This window comes from Semicossyphus pulcher, unplaced genomic scaffold (genome assembly GCF_022749685.1).
Source record: "Semicossyphus pulcher isolate SPU_LCO1_2020_fin unplaced genomic scaffold, fSemPul1.0.p SCAF_11, whole genome shotgun sequence".
Taxonomy (NCBI): domain Eukaryota; kingdom Metazoa; phylum Chordata; class Actinopteri; order Labriformes; family Labridae; genus Semicossyphus; species Semicossyphus pulcher.
In genome coordinates, this window is record NW_027211615.1 from 30,272,501 (window position 1) to 30,289,936 (window position 17,436).

At 47.4% G+C, this 17,436-nt stretch overlaps 1 protein-coding gene across 1 annotated transcript in view; it reads left to right on the top strand.

Annotated features, from left to right (window-relative positions):
• LOC138585141 (kinesin-like protein KIF26A) overlaps positions 1-17,436 on the top strand; it is a 51,860-nt gene that overhangs the window by 1,606 nt on the left and 32,818 nt on the right. Inside the window, exons 2-4 of the mRNA XM_069657405.1 lie at positions 1-21; positions 11,197-11,652; positions 14,611-14,735. The exon at positions 1-21 is cut by the window's left edge and continues 240 nt beyond it. Of these exons, the coding sequence (XP_069513506.1) occupies positions 1-21; positions 11,197-11,652; positions 14,611-14,735 (602 nt within the window). The remainder of the gene's footprint in view (positions 22-11,196; positions 11,653-14,610; positions 14,736-17,436) is intronic.

Below are 17,436 nucleotides of genomic sequence, written 5' to 3' on the forward strand. Positions count from 1 at the left end.
GCCGACACGGCTGCCCTGAAGGTCAGGAACAACACTGCACCGTACAGGTGTTTCAGGTAGACAGGAGTGTTGCGTCCCTGTAAGGGGAGAAATATACAGAGATGAAGCGCACACGGTGCTGCTGGCTTACGTTACATGTCACTTAACATTCAAAGCTATGCACAACAGAATACGCACCGTTCCTTTAAGTAAACAATACAGCAAATCCTTTACCCTTAAACAAAGTACATCGTTTCCTTAAAGACTACACGTTTAGAAATATACAAAAGCACTGCATCTTTAAATCTGCGATTACAAGCGAGCGCTTCACAACACCGTGTCTACTTGTGTTACTCACTTAAACTTTCACTCTTAGTTAAAATACTTTGATGTCACCACACATTTAGCAAACGTTTTAGTTATTCAACTGTTACACATCGGCTTTATTTTAATGACACAAGACAAAATTTAAAGACAAACACACGCTTTCTGCAGAGCGGTGCAGCACGTCTCTGTCACGCTGGGGACACACCGGATGCCGAAGCGCTGCGCAACGAAAATCGCGCCCGAGCCGGAGCGCTTCCGTTCACACCAGATGCGCATTTCTCCGCGCCGGTTGACAAGCGCCTCTGCTCCTCAGCTGTCGTTTACTCACATTTGGAGCTGTTTTTTAATCATGCTCTCTCTGTCTGTTTGCGTGTGTGTTTTGACACCCCGCCCGCACCCCCTATAGCCAGTCCACTTTGCGTCTCTCTCTTTCTTGTGTGTGTGTGTGTGGGTGTGTGTGTGTGTGCATGTGTGTGTGTGTGTCTATGTCTGTGTGTCTGTGTATCTTCATCTCTCTCGCGCTCTGTTTAGATACTGACAAATATATAAAAGCACACAAATATAACCGCATTTGTCAATCGCGGTGTTAAATTTTGAAAATTGACCGGATTCTCTCGTTGTTTCATGTGTGACTTCCTGCCAGGATTGACGCAAGAGAGCAAGAGAGAGAGAACATGATGAAAAAACGACCAGCGCGGAGAAATGCGCGTCTGGTGTGAACGGAAGTGTTCCGGCTCGCGCGCGATTTTCGTTGCGCGGCGCTTCGGCATCCGGTGTGTCCCCGGCGTCACGCTCTGCCTGCGTGATTCAAGCTAGCAAGCACGCCGATCGGCGGACACTTTCATGTTCAGAGTAACTGAAACTTGCTTAAATGAGTGTATACACGGTTAAATCACCAGCTGTATGTGTCTCATAACTTAAGAAACGTTTGTACACAGGTTTCAAACATTGCTCTTACCTGTGAGGGGAGAAATATAAAGAAATGCAGCGGACACGGTGCTGCTGGCTTCAAATCCAAATGGTAATAAACGAGCCGCAAGCAACAAGCTCCCCCTGCTGGCGAAACCCGGAAGTCCAAAAATAAACACAACAGATCATGAGACCAAAGCAATGGATGTCAGATAGGAACTGATAACTAACCTTAAATGAGCATGAATAGATAAAGAGAAGCATTAATGAATTAGAATCAGTGTCTTTCACACATCATGTTATTATACACCTTTTAACCTTTTTATATCCACTACAGGAGCAGGTCGAAACATGTCAACCAATGATATAGAAGCTAGGCACAGTTTGATTGGACGTGAGCAGAGGGGGGCGGAGCTACAGAGGATACTACAGAGCTTCTTGTGTATGATTGACATTTCATTCACATGGAGTCAGAATTACCTCAATAATAGTTTCCGGCTTGGAAAATGAACGACTAGCTGGAGTACGGTAGCCTAGTAGGACAAACGATCCTTTAGCACATTGTTGTCAGCGCGAACGGTCCAGTCCTGCAGTCCAACAACAAAGAAGGGTAATAATGAAGCTTAATGCTGCTGTAACCATCTTTATTACAGCTGAGACTAATTTATTTTGTTGGTCAAAGAACCTTTTAGCCTCTTTTAGCTCCTCGTTTAGTTTTTTATGTCTGTTTGTTGGTCACGTGTGTGGTATGAGTATGTACGGACTTAGGTCACTTCAGGTGTAAAAAGGTCGGTAATTTGAGTATTAAATATTCAGCTTGCAGTAAATTAAGCCTCATCAGATTTGAATCTTTTTGTGATGTATGTTTTTGTATATTTCTACTCTTGTTTTTAGCTGTAAACTGTCTCTGAGTGCCTGTTGGAGTTTTGTATTTTTCACGTGCACAACAATTTACTGCTTTGGTCTCTTTGCTCCCTCTGATAACGCTCAAACAGAAGCAAGAATAAGAAGGTAAAACAAACCTGCTAATCTGAGATAAAGATGTAACATAAACAGTGCAGGTGTTTAAATAAAGGAGATCAATAATACACAGGAATGTAAAATAATAGTGAGTGCAGAGAAGCTCTGGATGATCCCTCTCCTCTTCTCAGAGTCCCTGATGTGTCGAGGTCTTGCCTCAGACCGAGGACTTGATGCTGAGCTCGTCTGTCAGCTTTTTCTGCTGGGACGAGAGAGCTTGACTGTCCTCTCTCTCTCTCTCGCTCTGATTTATTCGATCATCTGCCTTCACTGCCTCTCTCTCCCTCTCTCTCTCTCTGTGTTCTCGCTCGCCCTCTCAGCTCGTCACTCGGTCGGTCATTCACTTGTTCGTCGCTCTGCTGCACATGTCGTCATGCTGTTGAGCTACTTTATGACGAGAGCAGCGCACATTCAAACACAAGTCAGGCTTTTTATGGATTTAAGAAAAGACTTTTATTTTGAAGGAGAGAGTTAGCATGTCTGCTAGCATGTTTCCCATGTTTCTTGAGGGGGTAGTTTGACTGTGTGCTGTCTTTGATACTGTCACTGCTACAGCTTCCTGTGAGATCCCCGAGCACAAACTGAAATCAAACTTCACTTTTCTAAAGCTTTCAGAGACGGGACATGCTTGTGTTTCTCTGGACTGTTCACACAAAGACATGCAGACTTCTGCGTGTTCCTCTGAGTGATATTTGGCCTCAGACAGCTGCACACAATCTGAGGAGCTCTGCTACCCGACCGTCAGGACGCTTCAACAAAAACATTTTACTAAACAACCACAGGAGCCTCCTCCTTTCCTCTCCCTGTCTGATCTTTGAAAGTCGAAGGAAACAAGCGTTCATTCCTAATCTTTGGACTGACTCCTTCCTTGTGATTGGCTGCTTCCAGATGATGTCAGAGTGTCTGAATAAGGACACTACCAAACTGTGGCTGCAGCTGCAGCAGAAGAATCTGTTAGTGTCTCAAACATTTGAGGGTTGAAAACGTCACTTTATTGCAGTCAGTTTGCCCACAGCAGCATCTGGTGGTCGCTAGAAGAACTGCAGCCAGACGTGCCTCTGCTCTGATGCTGACTGGTCAAAGCTCAGAGACGCTCAGTGTCCAGAGAGGACTGAAGGTTTCAGGTCAGTGGAGCAGGAAGTGAAGGTCCCGCTGCAGTAAAAGCCCTGGGGACCTGCTCTGTCAGCAGAAAGGTGCCTCAGTCAGCAGGAGCGACCGATGATCGGACCTCCGTCAGCCCGACAGGAAGTGCAGAGAGTCGAACCTGGAGGCTGGTTGTGTTTTTGTGTTTCATTAAGGCTGGCTCAGGTGCTCTGATTTTAGATGTGAAACAACCTCACACCGTGTTGTGTGACGGCCTCACGCTATCCCTCCAGTGTTGTGTCATTTTCACTCCATTGGCCACCTTTTGTAAGTACGTACTTGTGCTGGCTCAGCGACGTGTTGGTCCATGCAGTGTTTACATGTTGGTATTTTACGGCAGCAGAAAGAAGCTGCACCAGAACAACACAAAGAAAAGATGCCTCATTCAGATCAGCAGTGAGCTTCCTCTGTAGAGTTTGTCTGTGATTAACTGAAGGATGAACTCTTCCTCTGTGTTCAGCCAACGTTTAGGTGTTGGATGCAGCACTGTAACTAGTGGAGTGTTGGTATTATATTTATTGCTGTATGGTATTTGTAGTTTTGCTGCAGCGCAGCGTCTGAGTGCTGTCGCTCTGTAAAGCTCCTCTGGGTGGTGTTCAGTTAATCGAGTCTTTACTGTTGTCAGTTTTCATTTCTCGTCTCTGTGATGAACTCAGTCACATCCTGATGAATCTGTCAGCTGCTTTAATAACTATAGAGAGGGTGTGTGTGTGTGTGTGTGTGTGTGTGCGTGTGTGCGTGTGTGTGTGTGTGTGTGTGCGTGTGCGTGTGCGTGCGTGAGTGTGTTTGCGTGTGCGTGAGCGTGTGCGTGTGCGAGTGCGTGTGCGTGCGCGTGCGTGCATGAGTGTGCGTGCGTGCGTGTGTGTGTGTGTGTGTGTGAGTGTCTTTTGGTTAATGTAACTGAGAACAGAGCCTCCACCAAACACTGCTCACCACTCATGAGTGTCTGTAAGTCTCTCTCTCTCTCTGAATGAGGTAACACATGCTGACTGAGCCTGTGGCCCACTGATGAAAGCCTTTCATCTGCAGTATATAGTATTATTATGGGCTGGGTGTCTGTGGCGGCGCCCAGTTAGTGATGCGTTTTCCATCAGCCAGCAGTGGTTGGTCTGCCAGAGAGGGTAGGCGGAGCTGAGCGGCTGCTTCTCCGCTCTCTGCAAGTGTTGCGAGTAAACAGTAATCTACTATGGCTGAACAAACAAAGAAAAGATGGATGACTACAGATACAACTTCAACAAGAAGTGAAAATCCAAAGAAGAAGAAACAAACTCGACGCTCAGATGAAGCAAACAGTCTGAAAAGGAAAGCGACCGTCAGCCAGGAACATCAAGAGTTACAACCGGAGCCGACCGTGGACGTCACACATGCAGCACTGTGTGGATATCTGAAGTGTGCTCCTGCAGTTACGGTTTATCACCACAAGGTGCTGCCAAAGAGAACGAGACTGAGACACAGACTTATTTTCTAGTTAAACATGACATCGACAGATTGACTGCAACTCGTGCATGCTTTGACATCGTGGTGTTTGAGGCACCGGAGCAAATTGGAGCGACCGTCAAACATTCAGACAAAAATCCACTTTAACCTCCATCCAGAATATTCCTCTGTTACTTCTTCTTCTGTTGTTTAATTAGAGTACAACATACAAGACAGGCCTTAAACAAGAGGAACCAGAGGAACCTTTCAGGTCTTTGAAAAGAAGGACAGAAGTTAGATGGTGAAAGCAGAGCTTTACGTGTGGAGGAGTAGTTCTATACGGAGGTGTTCGATTACTAAAGTGAAAGTTGTGAGCACTTCCTCCGCACCAACAGGTGTGTTCTGTTTTATCATTGGCCGTTGGAGTTGCTGCTCTTGAGCCATGACTGCAGATCGTCTCATTGGAAACCTGTTTAAAAGGTGAATACTCAGACTCACAGTGCTCAGTATAAACAGACACAAATATGCATGTGAGGACTCGATGTGACTTGGATACGAGTCCTCTGCAGCCTCGTCCTCTCTCACCTCACTCTGTCACCACACATCACCTTCAACATGGCCGCCGAGCAGCTCAGGAGAGAAACGAGTCCAGGGCTCCGAGACGCTTTGAGACGCTCCTCGCTACGCTAACGAGCATCAGACGAGTCCACAGCCGGGGGGTCAAAGCGAGCTCTTCATGAGGGGCAGAAAGAGACGTCACAGCAGTGAGAGGAACTATCAGAACACATCAGACGTCCAATGAGAACGCCTGCATCCACTTCAACAAGAACAGCCAGGAAACAGCAGACTGAGCAGACTCACTGCTGGAGTCAGACTGTTTGCTGGGAGCACAGGGACGAACAGCAGGTAGATGAGAGTTATATATATTATATTATTATATATATATGAGAGCAGGTAGAAGTTATATGTGTTGCCAAGGACACAACCACATTATTATTTGTTCTAATAACTTACTGTGAGGCCTGATGTTGGGGACATTTCTCTTTTATTTTGAAAGCCCAGCAGGAAGACGTTTCATCAGAGACAGAGGTCGTGTTGTTTGATCAGGTCGACTGAAGGTCGATGTAACAGGACGCAGAAATGTTACAACACGTGTGAGCGTGGAGGACACGGGAATATGTCTACTCACAGAGGAATAAACTGTGTGTGTGTGTGTGTGTGTGTGTGTGTGTGTGTGTGTGTGTGTGCCACCTCCTACTCTTCCTCTCCTCTGTTCAGGTCTGTCCTCTCATCTCCTCCTCCTCCTCCTCCTCCTCGGTCTGCGGTTCTGACATGTTTACAGGCTTCCATCTGAGCTCTTGATGACACGATCGGTGACTCTAAATTGTGAGCATGAAATGTTGTCTGTCTGTGTGTCAGCCCTGTGATTGACAGGTGACCTGTTCAGGTGTAACCCCGCCTCTCAGCCAATGACAGCTGGGATAGACTCCAGCCTGCCGCGACCCTGAACAGGAGAAGCGGTGTGGATGATGTTTGGATTATTTAATGAATAATGTCTGACTGATACCAAAGAACTGACCTCCAGTACATCCTGCACTTCTGCAAAGTTCCTCTCGGGGCAGCAGTGCCTTCATTTTAGAAACACTCAACCAGACTACTTCCTGTTAAATAATTAAAACTGCTGTCCTGATTAAACAAACAAACAAACAAACAAACAAACAAACAAACAAGAAGAAGAAGAGGGTTTGGGTTAATCGAGGATGAGACCCTGTTATGTGAGACGCTCTGGCCTCAGGTCAGTTGTTGCAGCAGCAGGGATCTGGACCTGTGCCCTCTTTTGTATTGATTTCTCTGTTGTTAGCAGGGTGTGTGTGTGTGTGTGTGTGTGTGTGTGTGTGTGTCAGGGACCCAGGGGACACACTTTCATGCAGCCTCAGAGGACGCTGACTCTGCACTGATAACACGCTCTGTGTTTCACCTGCAGCCACTCGGCTTCACTTCAGAGCTGCGGGACGCTGCTCCTCTGAGGTCACATGACCGACTCACAGTAAACAGACGATCTAACAGATGTTAGTGTGTTTCATGTCCACCCAGGGTTATGTATCGTCACATGTCACTGTGTCACAGGCAGAGGCTGCAGAAGTACTCACATTACAAACTAAAGTCTTATTGGCCCACAGAGGACGAGCGCTCTGAGTTACAGCTGAGTATGAGCTGACATCCGAACGAACAGAAACAGGAAGTGAAGCTGGTTCTGAGCTTGAGCGTCGGCTCACTGAGGAGGACTAAGAGCAGAAACGGTGAGCGGATGTGAAACACCATCAGACAGTGAGAGCAGCTGCTCATCACAGGAGCTGGAGCTGCTGAGTCTCGCTCCTTTGTTTCGTCTCTGATCTTCCTCCTGTCTGACTCTCACACTCGCAGGAGTTCAGAGATGCTCAGAGGTCATGTGGGCGCTGAGAGGTGGAACTGTAGATGTTAGAGACCAGCTGTTCCTCAGAGACGTTACGCCTCTGAGGAAGAATCATTCCTTCTGCAGACTTCCAGAGAGTTCGCTCGTGGTTCAGACTCATTGATTTCTCATGTTTAAGGAGGAGAGGAAGTTTTGCTAACTGCCGACTAAAAGACGTCAAGAATGTGTCACCAAATGTGTTCATGAAAATATTTTTCAATAACAACATGTCAGAGTCTGAGCTGTAGAGGTTATTTCCTTTAACAGCTGTTTGTCAGTCTGCTCCTCTGTTCTTTGTGTATGTGAATGTGTAGGTATTCATCATCCTGCTGCGACCCGGCCCCCGGTCAGCAAACGAATGAGACTTCAGTGCAGACGGCTGAATGTGCGCAGCCGTAACTCAGAGACAGATTATACAGGGACATGAAAGCATGTCGTATCATCTGGTGTCACATCAGCATTTATTTTAACTCTCCATCTGTCATTACACTTTTTACTCTTCATCTTATTTTAATATTATGAGTTTACTTTTCACTCGTCTTTATGTTCATTCTTTCTGTTTACACGTGCGTTTATTATAAATGACTTTGAGCTGCGTTCCTTGTATGAAAGGTGCTAAACTAACAGTTTATTATCAATGTTATTACTGTTATTATTATTGTTATTATTGTTATTATCATTGTTATTACTGTTATTATTATTGTTATTATTGTTATTAAAGCACAGGCTGAGATTCGTACACATTAGAAGGAGGATGTGGGAAGTGTTTTGAGCCTCAGGGCCACCGTACTGTTTGCACAGACTGACAGGACAGACCCTGCAGGTGACACACTGACATTATAACTGAAGCTGCGTTCTGTCGTTAAAGCTCTAATATTTGTGTCGTAGAGCGAGGTGAAAGAACGCGCTGCGTTCCTCATGTTCTGCAGGTTCTCACGTCTCTTACATGAGTAAAGACACGTTCTCCTGCAGCTCTCCGCAGCGCTCATGATTAATGAGATCATTAGAGCCGAGGGAGGCCAGCTCAGCTTCCACCTTCAGCAGCATCAGACACTCTGAAAGAGTCACTAGCATCACACTCGCTCATGTCCACAGAAGGAGCCGAGCGCGATTCAGAGCGCCGCCTGAAATGAATCAATTTTCTCTGTTCAGGATGAAATCAGCTGACGTGTTCATTCTCCTGATTCAGAGTTTGTGACAGTTTAAAGGGACAAACCAGAGGAGCTGAGACGAAGACCGTCTGATTACAATGACTTCAGTACACAAAGCCTAATAATGTGAACACACATCAACACATGATGAAAAAGTCTTCTTTAGACTCTGTAGGTCTTCTTCCTCGCTGGAGACTAATCCAGCAAATTACAGTACGAGGACAGCACAGCGTATCGTAGGACATCGAACGTACTTGTAAAGAATCGTTCTGTGTACGAAACGTAACATAACGTTATGCATTGTATCGTAAAATAGCGGATGGGTTCATGGCAGTTAATAACAATGTTAACAATCTTTATTGATAGAAACATAATTTACTGGATTGAAAGTGTTTAAATCAGTTCACGATCCCAAAACGACTTCCTGTCAGGAGAGTAAATCATGTTCAGTAACGTTCTGTACGATCGTCACATCCAGACTTTGTAAACGTCCTGGTTTTCCAGAAGTCATCAACTTTTATTCAGTTAAATTTCATGTGAGACAGAAGCAGAATTCAAAGCTGCAGGCAGAGAAACGTTTGGATGGTTTCTTTGTTAAAGCGTTTGTGTCCACGCGTCACACTGACAGAAACAAACAAACATTAAAAACGCACCAAAGAAATGTTTTAAACAATCACCTACCGTATCAGACAGAACGTCTGAAACCTCCTCCCCCCGCTCTTCACACATGGTACGCTCCAGCAGGTACTCCTCCATGAAAGGAGTCCAGGTCAGACCAGGGGGACTTCCTGAATCAGAGGAGGGTCAGGTCACAGCACAGGTAAGAACCTCAGGTTCATACAGTCCACTGAGTCAGACGCTGAATCTCTTTGATCGACCGAGGTGACACCTAGCAGACAGCTAGCTGCCCCCACCTGTCACTCAAAGAGGCCACGCCCCTGATGAGTCATCACTTTAAGCCTTAATATAATGTAAGATTCTGCGGTGGACACAATCAGGACGTATTTCATCATCATTACATTTCCTGTTGAACTTTGACCCTCTCTTTAACAGCCTGTAGCGTAATCCTTAGTATTGTTGATGAAATGATTCCTTTGGAGCTGTTCTGATGTGAGGAATCTTCTGCTGCAAAGGATTGTGGGTCAGAATACTGCACAATGGTATAGTGGGCCGTCCTGGTGTTTGTAGCGTTCACGAGTGTGCACGTGTGGGTACCAGAGCTCAGCATGGGTCTGCTGTTCATGGAGGTGAAAGTGTGTGGAGCCGTGCGGGGTGCGAGGGTCGTCGTGTGCAGCTGCCGTGACGCCCCGCCGTCACCTCCTCTGAATAGAGAGATTTACAGAGAGGAGCGAGAGACTGAGGAACAGTCAGACGGCTCAGTGTGGAGGCAGCTTCAGGAGGACTGAGATCTGTGAGGACTCTGCAGGTCAGTTTATACTTTGAATTACTAACAAACTAACGAGGCAGCAGCAGAGCAGCAGTCCTGAGAGCTTAAATCAGTGTTTTTCTGAATGGAGTCTGGTGTGTGTGCAGAGAGCGACGTAACGTCTGTGTGTGGTTAAAACAATCATCTTCCTCTGTAACACAAAGGTCTATCTCTGCAGGGATCCTTTCTGTCATGTTGTCACACACTGTTTGTACCTGTTTGTTTTAGAGCCAAATATAAAAGGAGGCTCGAGCTTTAAGGAGACACTTTGTTCAGTTAATAATTATTTATAAAAGATGCTTAAATCAGAAATAATAATAGTTTCACATCTTTTCTCTCGTCTGGATCAGAGAGTGATCCTGCTGATCTGTCCCGGCTCTGTCACATGACTCCTGATGAAGTCCTCCTGACTTCACTGTGAACTTAAAGCTGCTGTTGGACCTCCTGCCAGCTGCCCTGCAGGGCAGAGAGCGGGGGTCAAAGGTCAAACAAAGGAGCTGTAAAAGTTGTTCACATTGAACTGACCTCAGTTCAACTCTTTGTTTGCACACACTGCGTACGCCTGAGTACTGCCATCTGCAGGTTTAAACCCCGCCCACCAGAGTGAGTGCTGCCGTCTGATTGGCTGTCTGTGTGAAGTTATTCGACTCACTGACACTTGTGTCTGAGCAGACCTGCTTTAATGATCCCGACAGGCCGACTGTAAATCTGCTCCTACACGCGCTGACGGCTTTTATGTCCTGCTGCTGCTGTGTGTGTGTGTGTGTGTGTGTGTGTGTGTGTGTACTCTGAGCAGCTGGTTGGTGAGAGGCACATCTTTGTGATGGAGGATGAATGAAACAGGCCGAGCAGCTGCTGCAGGAAACTCTCGACTTCTTCACGTCAACAAATCGCTTCACATCAAACTTCAGCTGTAGAGAGTTTCGTTGTTTTTCTCTCTGCTTCCTCACCTTGACCTCAGAGGTCGTGTGTCTGTTAGTCTGCAGGACTCTTATTAAAACATGGCCTCCTGTAAGAAGAGTGCAGCTCTCCAAAGAACATGTCACATGTTCAGCAGAGCTGCTCATGAACAAGAGATAATGTTCTAAATTGCGTGTCTCTGCGGGCTCGCGTCACATGACAGGAGCGAGCTGAGTATCAGGACTGTTCCAGCACAAACATGAGACAAAGGGACTGAACATGTCCGAGGACATGCAGCAGCAGCCATGTTTGTTTCACAGTTTAAAGGAATCTATTCAAATGAACTTGTTAGTGTTGAGTCAAACCTCCTGCTGTTCGCTGTGTCTTGTCTTTGAGGAGGTGACGGTAAACTCTCCCTCAGACCTTCAGAATGTTTAATGATCTTTACTCACGCCCTCCCTCTCTCTCTGTAGGACCCCGCCTACGCCTCCTTCCTCCTCGATAAGCTCCATCGCCTCCACTGGCCTCGTCCCGGCCGCCATGCTTCCCTCGACGCCCGCTGTGACGTCTGCGGCGCCTCCTTCCACCAGCTGAGGCGCCTCGCTCTGCGTCGTGCTCTCGGCATCGGCAGGGAGATGACACCTCGCCCGGCCGCGCCCCCCACCGCCGCCATCACCCCCCACCCCCACCCGGCCGCAGAGAGCAGCTGGGGGGGCGACGAGCTGCCGGTGAAGCAGCAGAGATGGTCGCATGAGGAGCAGTGTGGGGGCGGGGCTCCCTGGGGATGGGGCGGAGTTCAGAGCACCTACCTGGGCGGAGGCGGAGCCAGAGGGCTGGCTACAGTCACGCCCCTCCCCCTGAACGCACAGAACTACCTGGAGGGGGTGTGGAGAGTGTCCTGCTGCAGACCTGAGCACCAGCACACTATGGTGAGCGCAGAGGGACACACTGCATGAAGAGGGACACAAATATAAACAAATGTAAACAAATGTAAACAAATGTCAACAAATATAAAGATACGAACAAACATAAAAACGATGTAATCGAAATGCAACAGCTTGATTTGGAAATTAATGTTCAGTGAGTGCAGAATTAAACAAATATGAAGAACAAACAACAAAGTAACAACAACAACAACAACAACGAGGAATCACAATCTAGGGTCAGTCATCAGAGCGATGTGACAGGTAACAACATTGTATGTGAAGTTAAACATGATGTCGGAGGATTAGCTGCGTGACACTAAAGCTTTAACTGCTTCCAAGCCGGACAGCGCTCGACCTGACAGGAACAGACTCACAGCTAACAGTAACGTTGGATAGTTCACAGTAATGCTGTTTGACCTTTAGTGACCTCACTCAGATGTTCACTCTCTGCTGTCTGTTTGCTTTCTGATTGATGGAGAAGAAACGATTCATAAACAGGATATGAGCTCACACTGTGAGCGCGACGTCAGAGGAAAACAGGCTCCATGTGGATGAGGTGAATGACAGATGTGGGATGACGGCAGCGTCTGTGAGTGCAGCCGGAAAACCCTCCAGCCGCTGCCAGAGCCCCGTCTTCATTATCCAGCTCGTTATCCTCCATCAGCACGCTGAGAGCATCCTCTGCAGCCCCCCCGACCCTGCACAGAACCCTGGAGAACCCAGAGAGGCCTGCGTGTGAGCGGCTGAAGGTTCATGTAGCTTTAACTAAATAAAAGCTCACAAACTCTGGCTCAGTTTAAACCAGCTCGCTGACAGACACTGAACGCCTCAATGTTGATGTTCATGTTTCCTGCTCCGCTTTGTCTGGCTGGTTTTGTTCTGGCGGCCCGCTCGGCCCGCTCGGCCCGCCTGCAGCTCTCTGTGTAATCCTGTTAGCTGGCAGAGCGTGTCCCAGTGACACCGCTGAATAATGGACTCCCCGGGTACTGCTTCCTGTTAGCACGCTAATCCACCGTAACCAGGCCACGGAGCGCAGGAAGAAGAGGCGGATGGAGAGGGCTGGTGTCCTGACAGAACGAGGACACGTACAGAACCCTCTGAGTCATGTGATTTATAGGGTTACAGGTCCTGGACGCAGATAATGGGACAGCTGAGCTTCCTTATACGTCCATGTTTCACAGTGCAAAGCTGTAAACTGCTGTTTCCTGTTTTCACTGTTAAAGTCATAATGAAAACATGAAGCTGTTGGTTCACTGTTTGATGGAATATCATAAATTCACTGTTAAATGATTTCAGACTTGACAGCAGTAGAACGAGCCCTCTGTGCTCTCTGCTCATTAGCGCTGCTCAGCAGGATTAGCCGTTAGCTACAGCGGCCGCGCTGTGATCGAGCAGAACGGGGAGTTTGGATGAGCAGGCTAATGACCACAGCTAATGAGTTAATGACCTCCTCATCCGGAGCCTCCTCCTCCCGCTGCTAACGGAGCTTCAAGCTAACGAGCCACCAGCGGCAGCGGCGGCGTGGCGGCCATGTTTTCCTGCTGCTTCTCCTCTGGGATCTGCCCGGGTCTGTCGCTTTGATCAGTCCTTAATCAATCAAACCATCGTCATTAAAGAACAGGAACAGAGACAAATCATGTTCAGAGGAAATGATGTCATTAAAGAGAATGAAGGATGTTCATGTTCTCATGCGTGTCTAACAGGTGTGTGTTCTGACATCATTCTGACTCACTCCCATGTTTCTCTAAACTCTGGTTTTAACTTCGGCAGCTGTTTCAGATTTACTCTTCGTCTTGATGAAAGTGATTATTGGTTTCAGTCGACGACAACTCAAAACATCGTAGTCATGACGAGAACGTTTTCTGTCTTTCAACTAATTCAAACAGCCTCACACAGGTGTCACACATTGGTGTCAAGGTGACACCACGTCACTCTCTGAACACTGTGTTCCATCAGGATTCCTTACCTCGGATAGTCCAGCCTCGACTCTTCCTCCTCCTCTGTGTCCACAGGGCGTCTCTCCGTCTCCCGCTTTAAAGTCGAGCTGAAATGAAAAAGTCATTTTAATCCTTTGAGATCTCATCCTCGGTAATGTTGTGAATCTGTTTGACGATATAGGCCAAAAAAATACAGAAAATCCATTTCTTTGTTTTCTTATATCAAAATCTGATCATTTCTTCTTCCTGTAAAACAAAATATCACGCGTGCTTACGTAAGCTAGGACCAAACAATTTCAACCAATAATATCATGACATCCACCTGTCAATCAATCTGCAACATTTAGCCGCAGAGGGCCAAGAACGATATGACACGCCCACTTCTCAGCGATCAAATCAAATCCCTGTAATGATATGTCCCGCCTGCACGTCCCGTCACGATACTGAAGCTAGACGCTCTCGACATGCTGTTTCATCTCATCTTAAATAAATAATGTGTCCTTCTGTGTATGTGTGGATGCCGTCATGTTCCTGTCAAGCTGCTGCTTCAGGACTTCCTCACCCGTACGTCTGGGTCACATTCAGGGGGTCTGCCGACACCAGGGACAGGATGCACTGCTGAGATTGTGACAGACAGATTAGACGCTCGGTGGAGGATGATTTAAATGTCCGACAGCCCCCGCTGACATCTGAGTCCTCTCTCGTCTCGTTAACACAAACTAAACAAACGTGTCGTCACAGTTTTTATCATCAAAGATCTATTTTCATTTATTTATTTATTCAACATTAACACTGCTGTTTAGAAACTGAATTAATTTAAAATCATTTTTTTCGTCAGTTTCCTCTTTAGCTTCAGCTCAGGACGGACGCCCAGGAGGGTGTTGTGTTCAGGAGATCTTACATCAACAGTTAGTAACTGAATAAAGAGCCTCCTTTACTGTTAGTGAAACGTTTCTAACTCTTTCTTGATAACGCTGTCGTGTTTAATGAACAGTAAAGTGTTTAAACTGGGGACGTGTTTCAGGGTGTGACTCCGGATCCAGATTATGTGACCATGAAGAGCTCGAGTCAGGACGTCAAACCAGCCGCTCACAGCATCGCCACCCAGACCAGCCAACCGCCGTCTGCTGCAGCCGCCTTCTTCATCAGGTCAGTGAACGCACCGCCTCGCCCACCTTTAACCATTAAAAATAGATAACACAGTGACACAAGCGTACTTGAAGATTTACCTGTGATTTAAAATACGGAAACGTTTAAGTGTCCACAGGTCAGTCAGACTCGATGTCATGCAGAATATTTCCAGCTGTAGGAAAACGCCGACTCATGCCTCAGACGTTACCGTTACGGGAAACTTGTGTTTTAACAGTTTGTATTTTACTGCACAGAAACTTTAAAGAGAACATTTTATCCAGTGAAGCCGACTGAATGAATTCATCTTCAGGGATAAAGAAGAAGTCCCTGCCGTTTCTCCCCTCCCTTCCTGATCCAGATTCAGTCATGAGAACGAGCTGCAGACGTGAAACTCTGACTCTTCTCTCCGTGCAGAATCTAATTGGCAGATTTACTATTTTTATCCGGTGTGAGTGGTTGGAGCTGTCAGAGAGCAGCCGAGCAGCGAGGCCTTCAGGGTTCAGGAGGGTTTGAGTGTGACGAGGAGTTCGGCTCCGTCGGTGTCTGATCTGGATTCATTGTAGCTGAATAGCTGATGCTGTGCTGCAGAGGGAGCAGAGGCGGCGAGCTGTCCGGAGTGTGAGAAACACAGGATTCACCACACGTCTCTGTTCAGCTGTGAGGCGGGCTGAACATCCTGTCAGAGCAGAGCCGTCTGCCTCGCAGCCTCACTGACCCAAACCTGAGCTCTGCTTCAGTCTGTCATGTGACCAGGCTGACATGCTCTCCTTTGCTGCTCTGTCAATGACTCAGCAAGACAACCTGTCTACCCTCTGCACCTGCACCTGCACCTGCACCTGTCTGTGTGCAGCTGAGTAAACAGAGACTCAGTTATTTATTAAAGTCGTTTAGCAGCACATCTGATTTAAAATTACCCATAATCCCACACAGACATAAATCCTCTATGAAAGCATCCTTTAGAAATTAGAAGTGTAAGATGTCCCGCCCCCACAGGTGCAACACAGCCAGCAGCAGAGTGAGGGAGCTGTCAATCACACACAATCTGCGTCGAGCAGCGACCTCCAGGGCTGACAGGTGAAGCCAACATCAGTCCCAACACCTGCAGTTCCTCTGGTGTCCACTTGAGGCTGTCTCCAGCAGTGAGTCAGTCCCCATAGAGCCCCATGTTAAACTTTACAGCAGAAATAAACATGTTTACAGCCTGGTACAAAAAACAGTTTGGGTCTCTATAGCTCATTTCTCTCTTCATGACAACTGTACGGGGAGAATCTTTATACAGCTCACCTGTTTACATTATATTAAGGCTTAAAGTGATGCAGCATTAGGGGCGTGGCCTCTTTGAGTGACAGCTGGGAGCTGCTAGCTGTCTGCTAGGTGTCCCCTCAGCTAACTCAGTCACTGAACGTAACCTCTGGGCCGTGTTTGTGCTGTTGGAGCCTTTTGGAGATTTGTTCATGTAAATATCAGACAGATAATCTGTGTGTGCGCTTTATTGGACGAACAGAGCGTCCAACACGTCTCACACACTGTTCCTACACTCTTTATATGTTAGCACTGATTAGCAGCTCTCTGTGTCTGTGCTAACCGTACCTGCTCGTCAGCTCGTTCACTGTCACAGAGTCAGGATGTTGGTGTTTTCCTGCAGACGAGACGGCGGCTGTAGTGATGATGATGAAGGGATGATATCATTCACCTGCTCCTCTCTCACTGGAGCTGCTTCCATCAGACTTTAGTCTAATAAACAACTCGGTCAGCTTCCTCCACAAACACTAACCATGCTGTTAGAAACATATTGACCTGGTTAGTTAGCTCATTAGCAGTTAGATAAACAGCCTCGTGCACAGACTGCATCTCTGGGCTCTGCTCCAGAGAACCAACATGCCCACTGCTAACAGAACTGAACGCTTCAGAAGGTTGACAAACCAGCGGATGACATCATAGACGGCGAGGTTACAGTCTGTGGTCTGAACTGGTGACAGAGGTGAGAGAACACCTGTGAGCGCCTGCACCTTTAAACACCTCCAGACATACAGAGCACAGGAAACCACCGGGGACCTGCAGCTGCAATGCAGGTGCAAACACCTGAGCTCAGCTGAAACCCTGCAGACATGTCTCAGGGTCGCTTTACCCAGCATGCACTTCAAAGATTTCCAAGCATGCATCTGTGGGAGGGCGGTGAGGGCTGAGAGTCACTCTGCTTTTATCTGAAGACCTTTGAAGGCTCGACTAGCCTGCACACACACACACACACACACACACACACACATGCTTACTGTTCTCCTGCAGTGCTGGCTCTTCAGTTATCCAGCTTTGGTAAACCTGACGAAAGGGGCGGAGTCTGCAGCGTATGACCAATCACAGACATGAACCAGCTCTGTCAGCAGGGCCGCTCATTCTGTCTTCAACATGAACATAAAAACACTGAAAGCAGTAAGCAGGCGACAGGTACATGAAGGAGTGAAGGATGAGACAGCAGAGGAGCTGCTGAACAGGAGAGTTCAGGCTTCCTGCCAGCAGACAGCGAGCAGTCGACAGTCGGAGGTTCAACAGGGGACGGCCGCGCTAACACGAAGCAGACGAGTGGGAGTTAAACAACATGGCTGCCAGAGATGTTTCCCTCCATCTGTCAGTGAGCAGAGGAAGCCCCAGCAGACACCACGCAACAGTTACAGCAGAACACACTCAGTGCGGAGGATAAATCACGGCTCTGAAGAGAGTT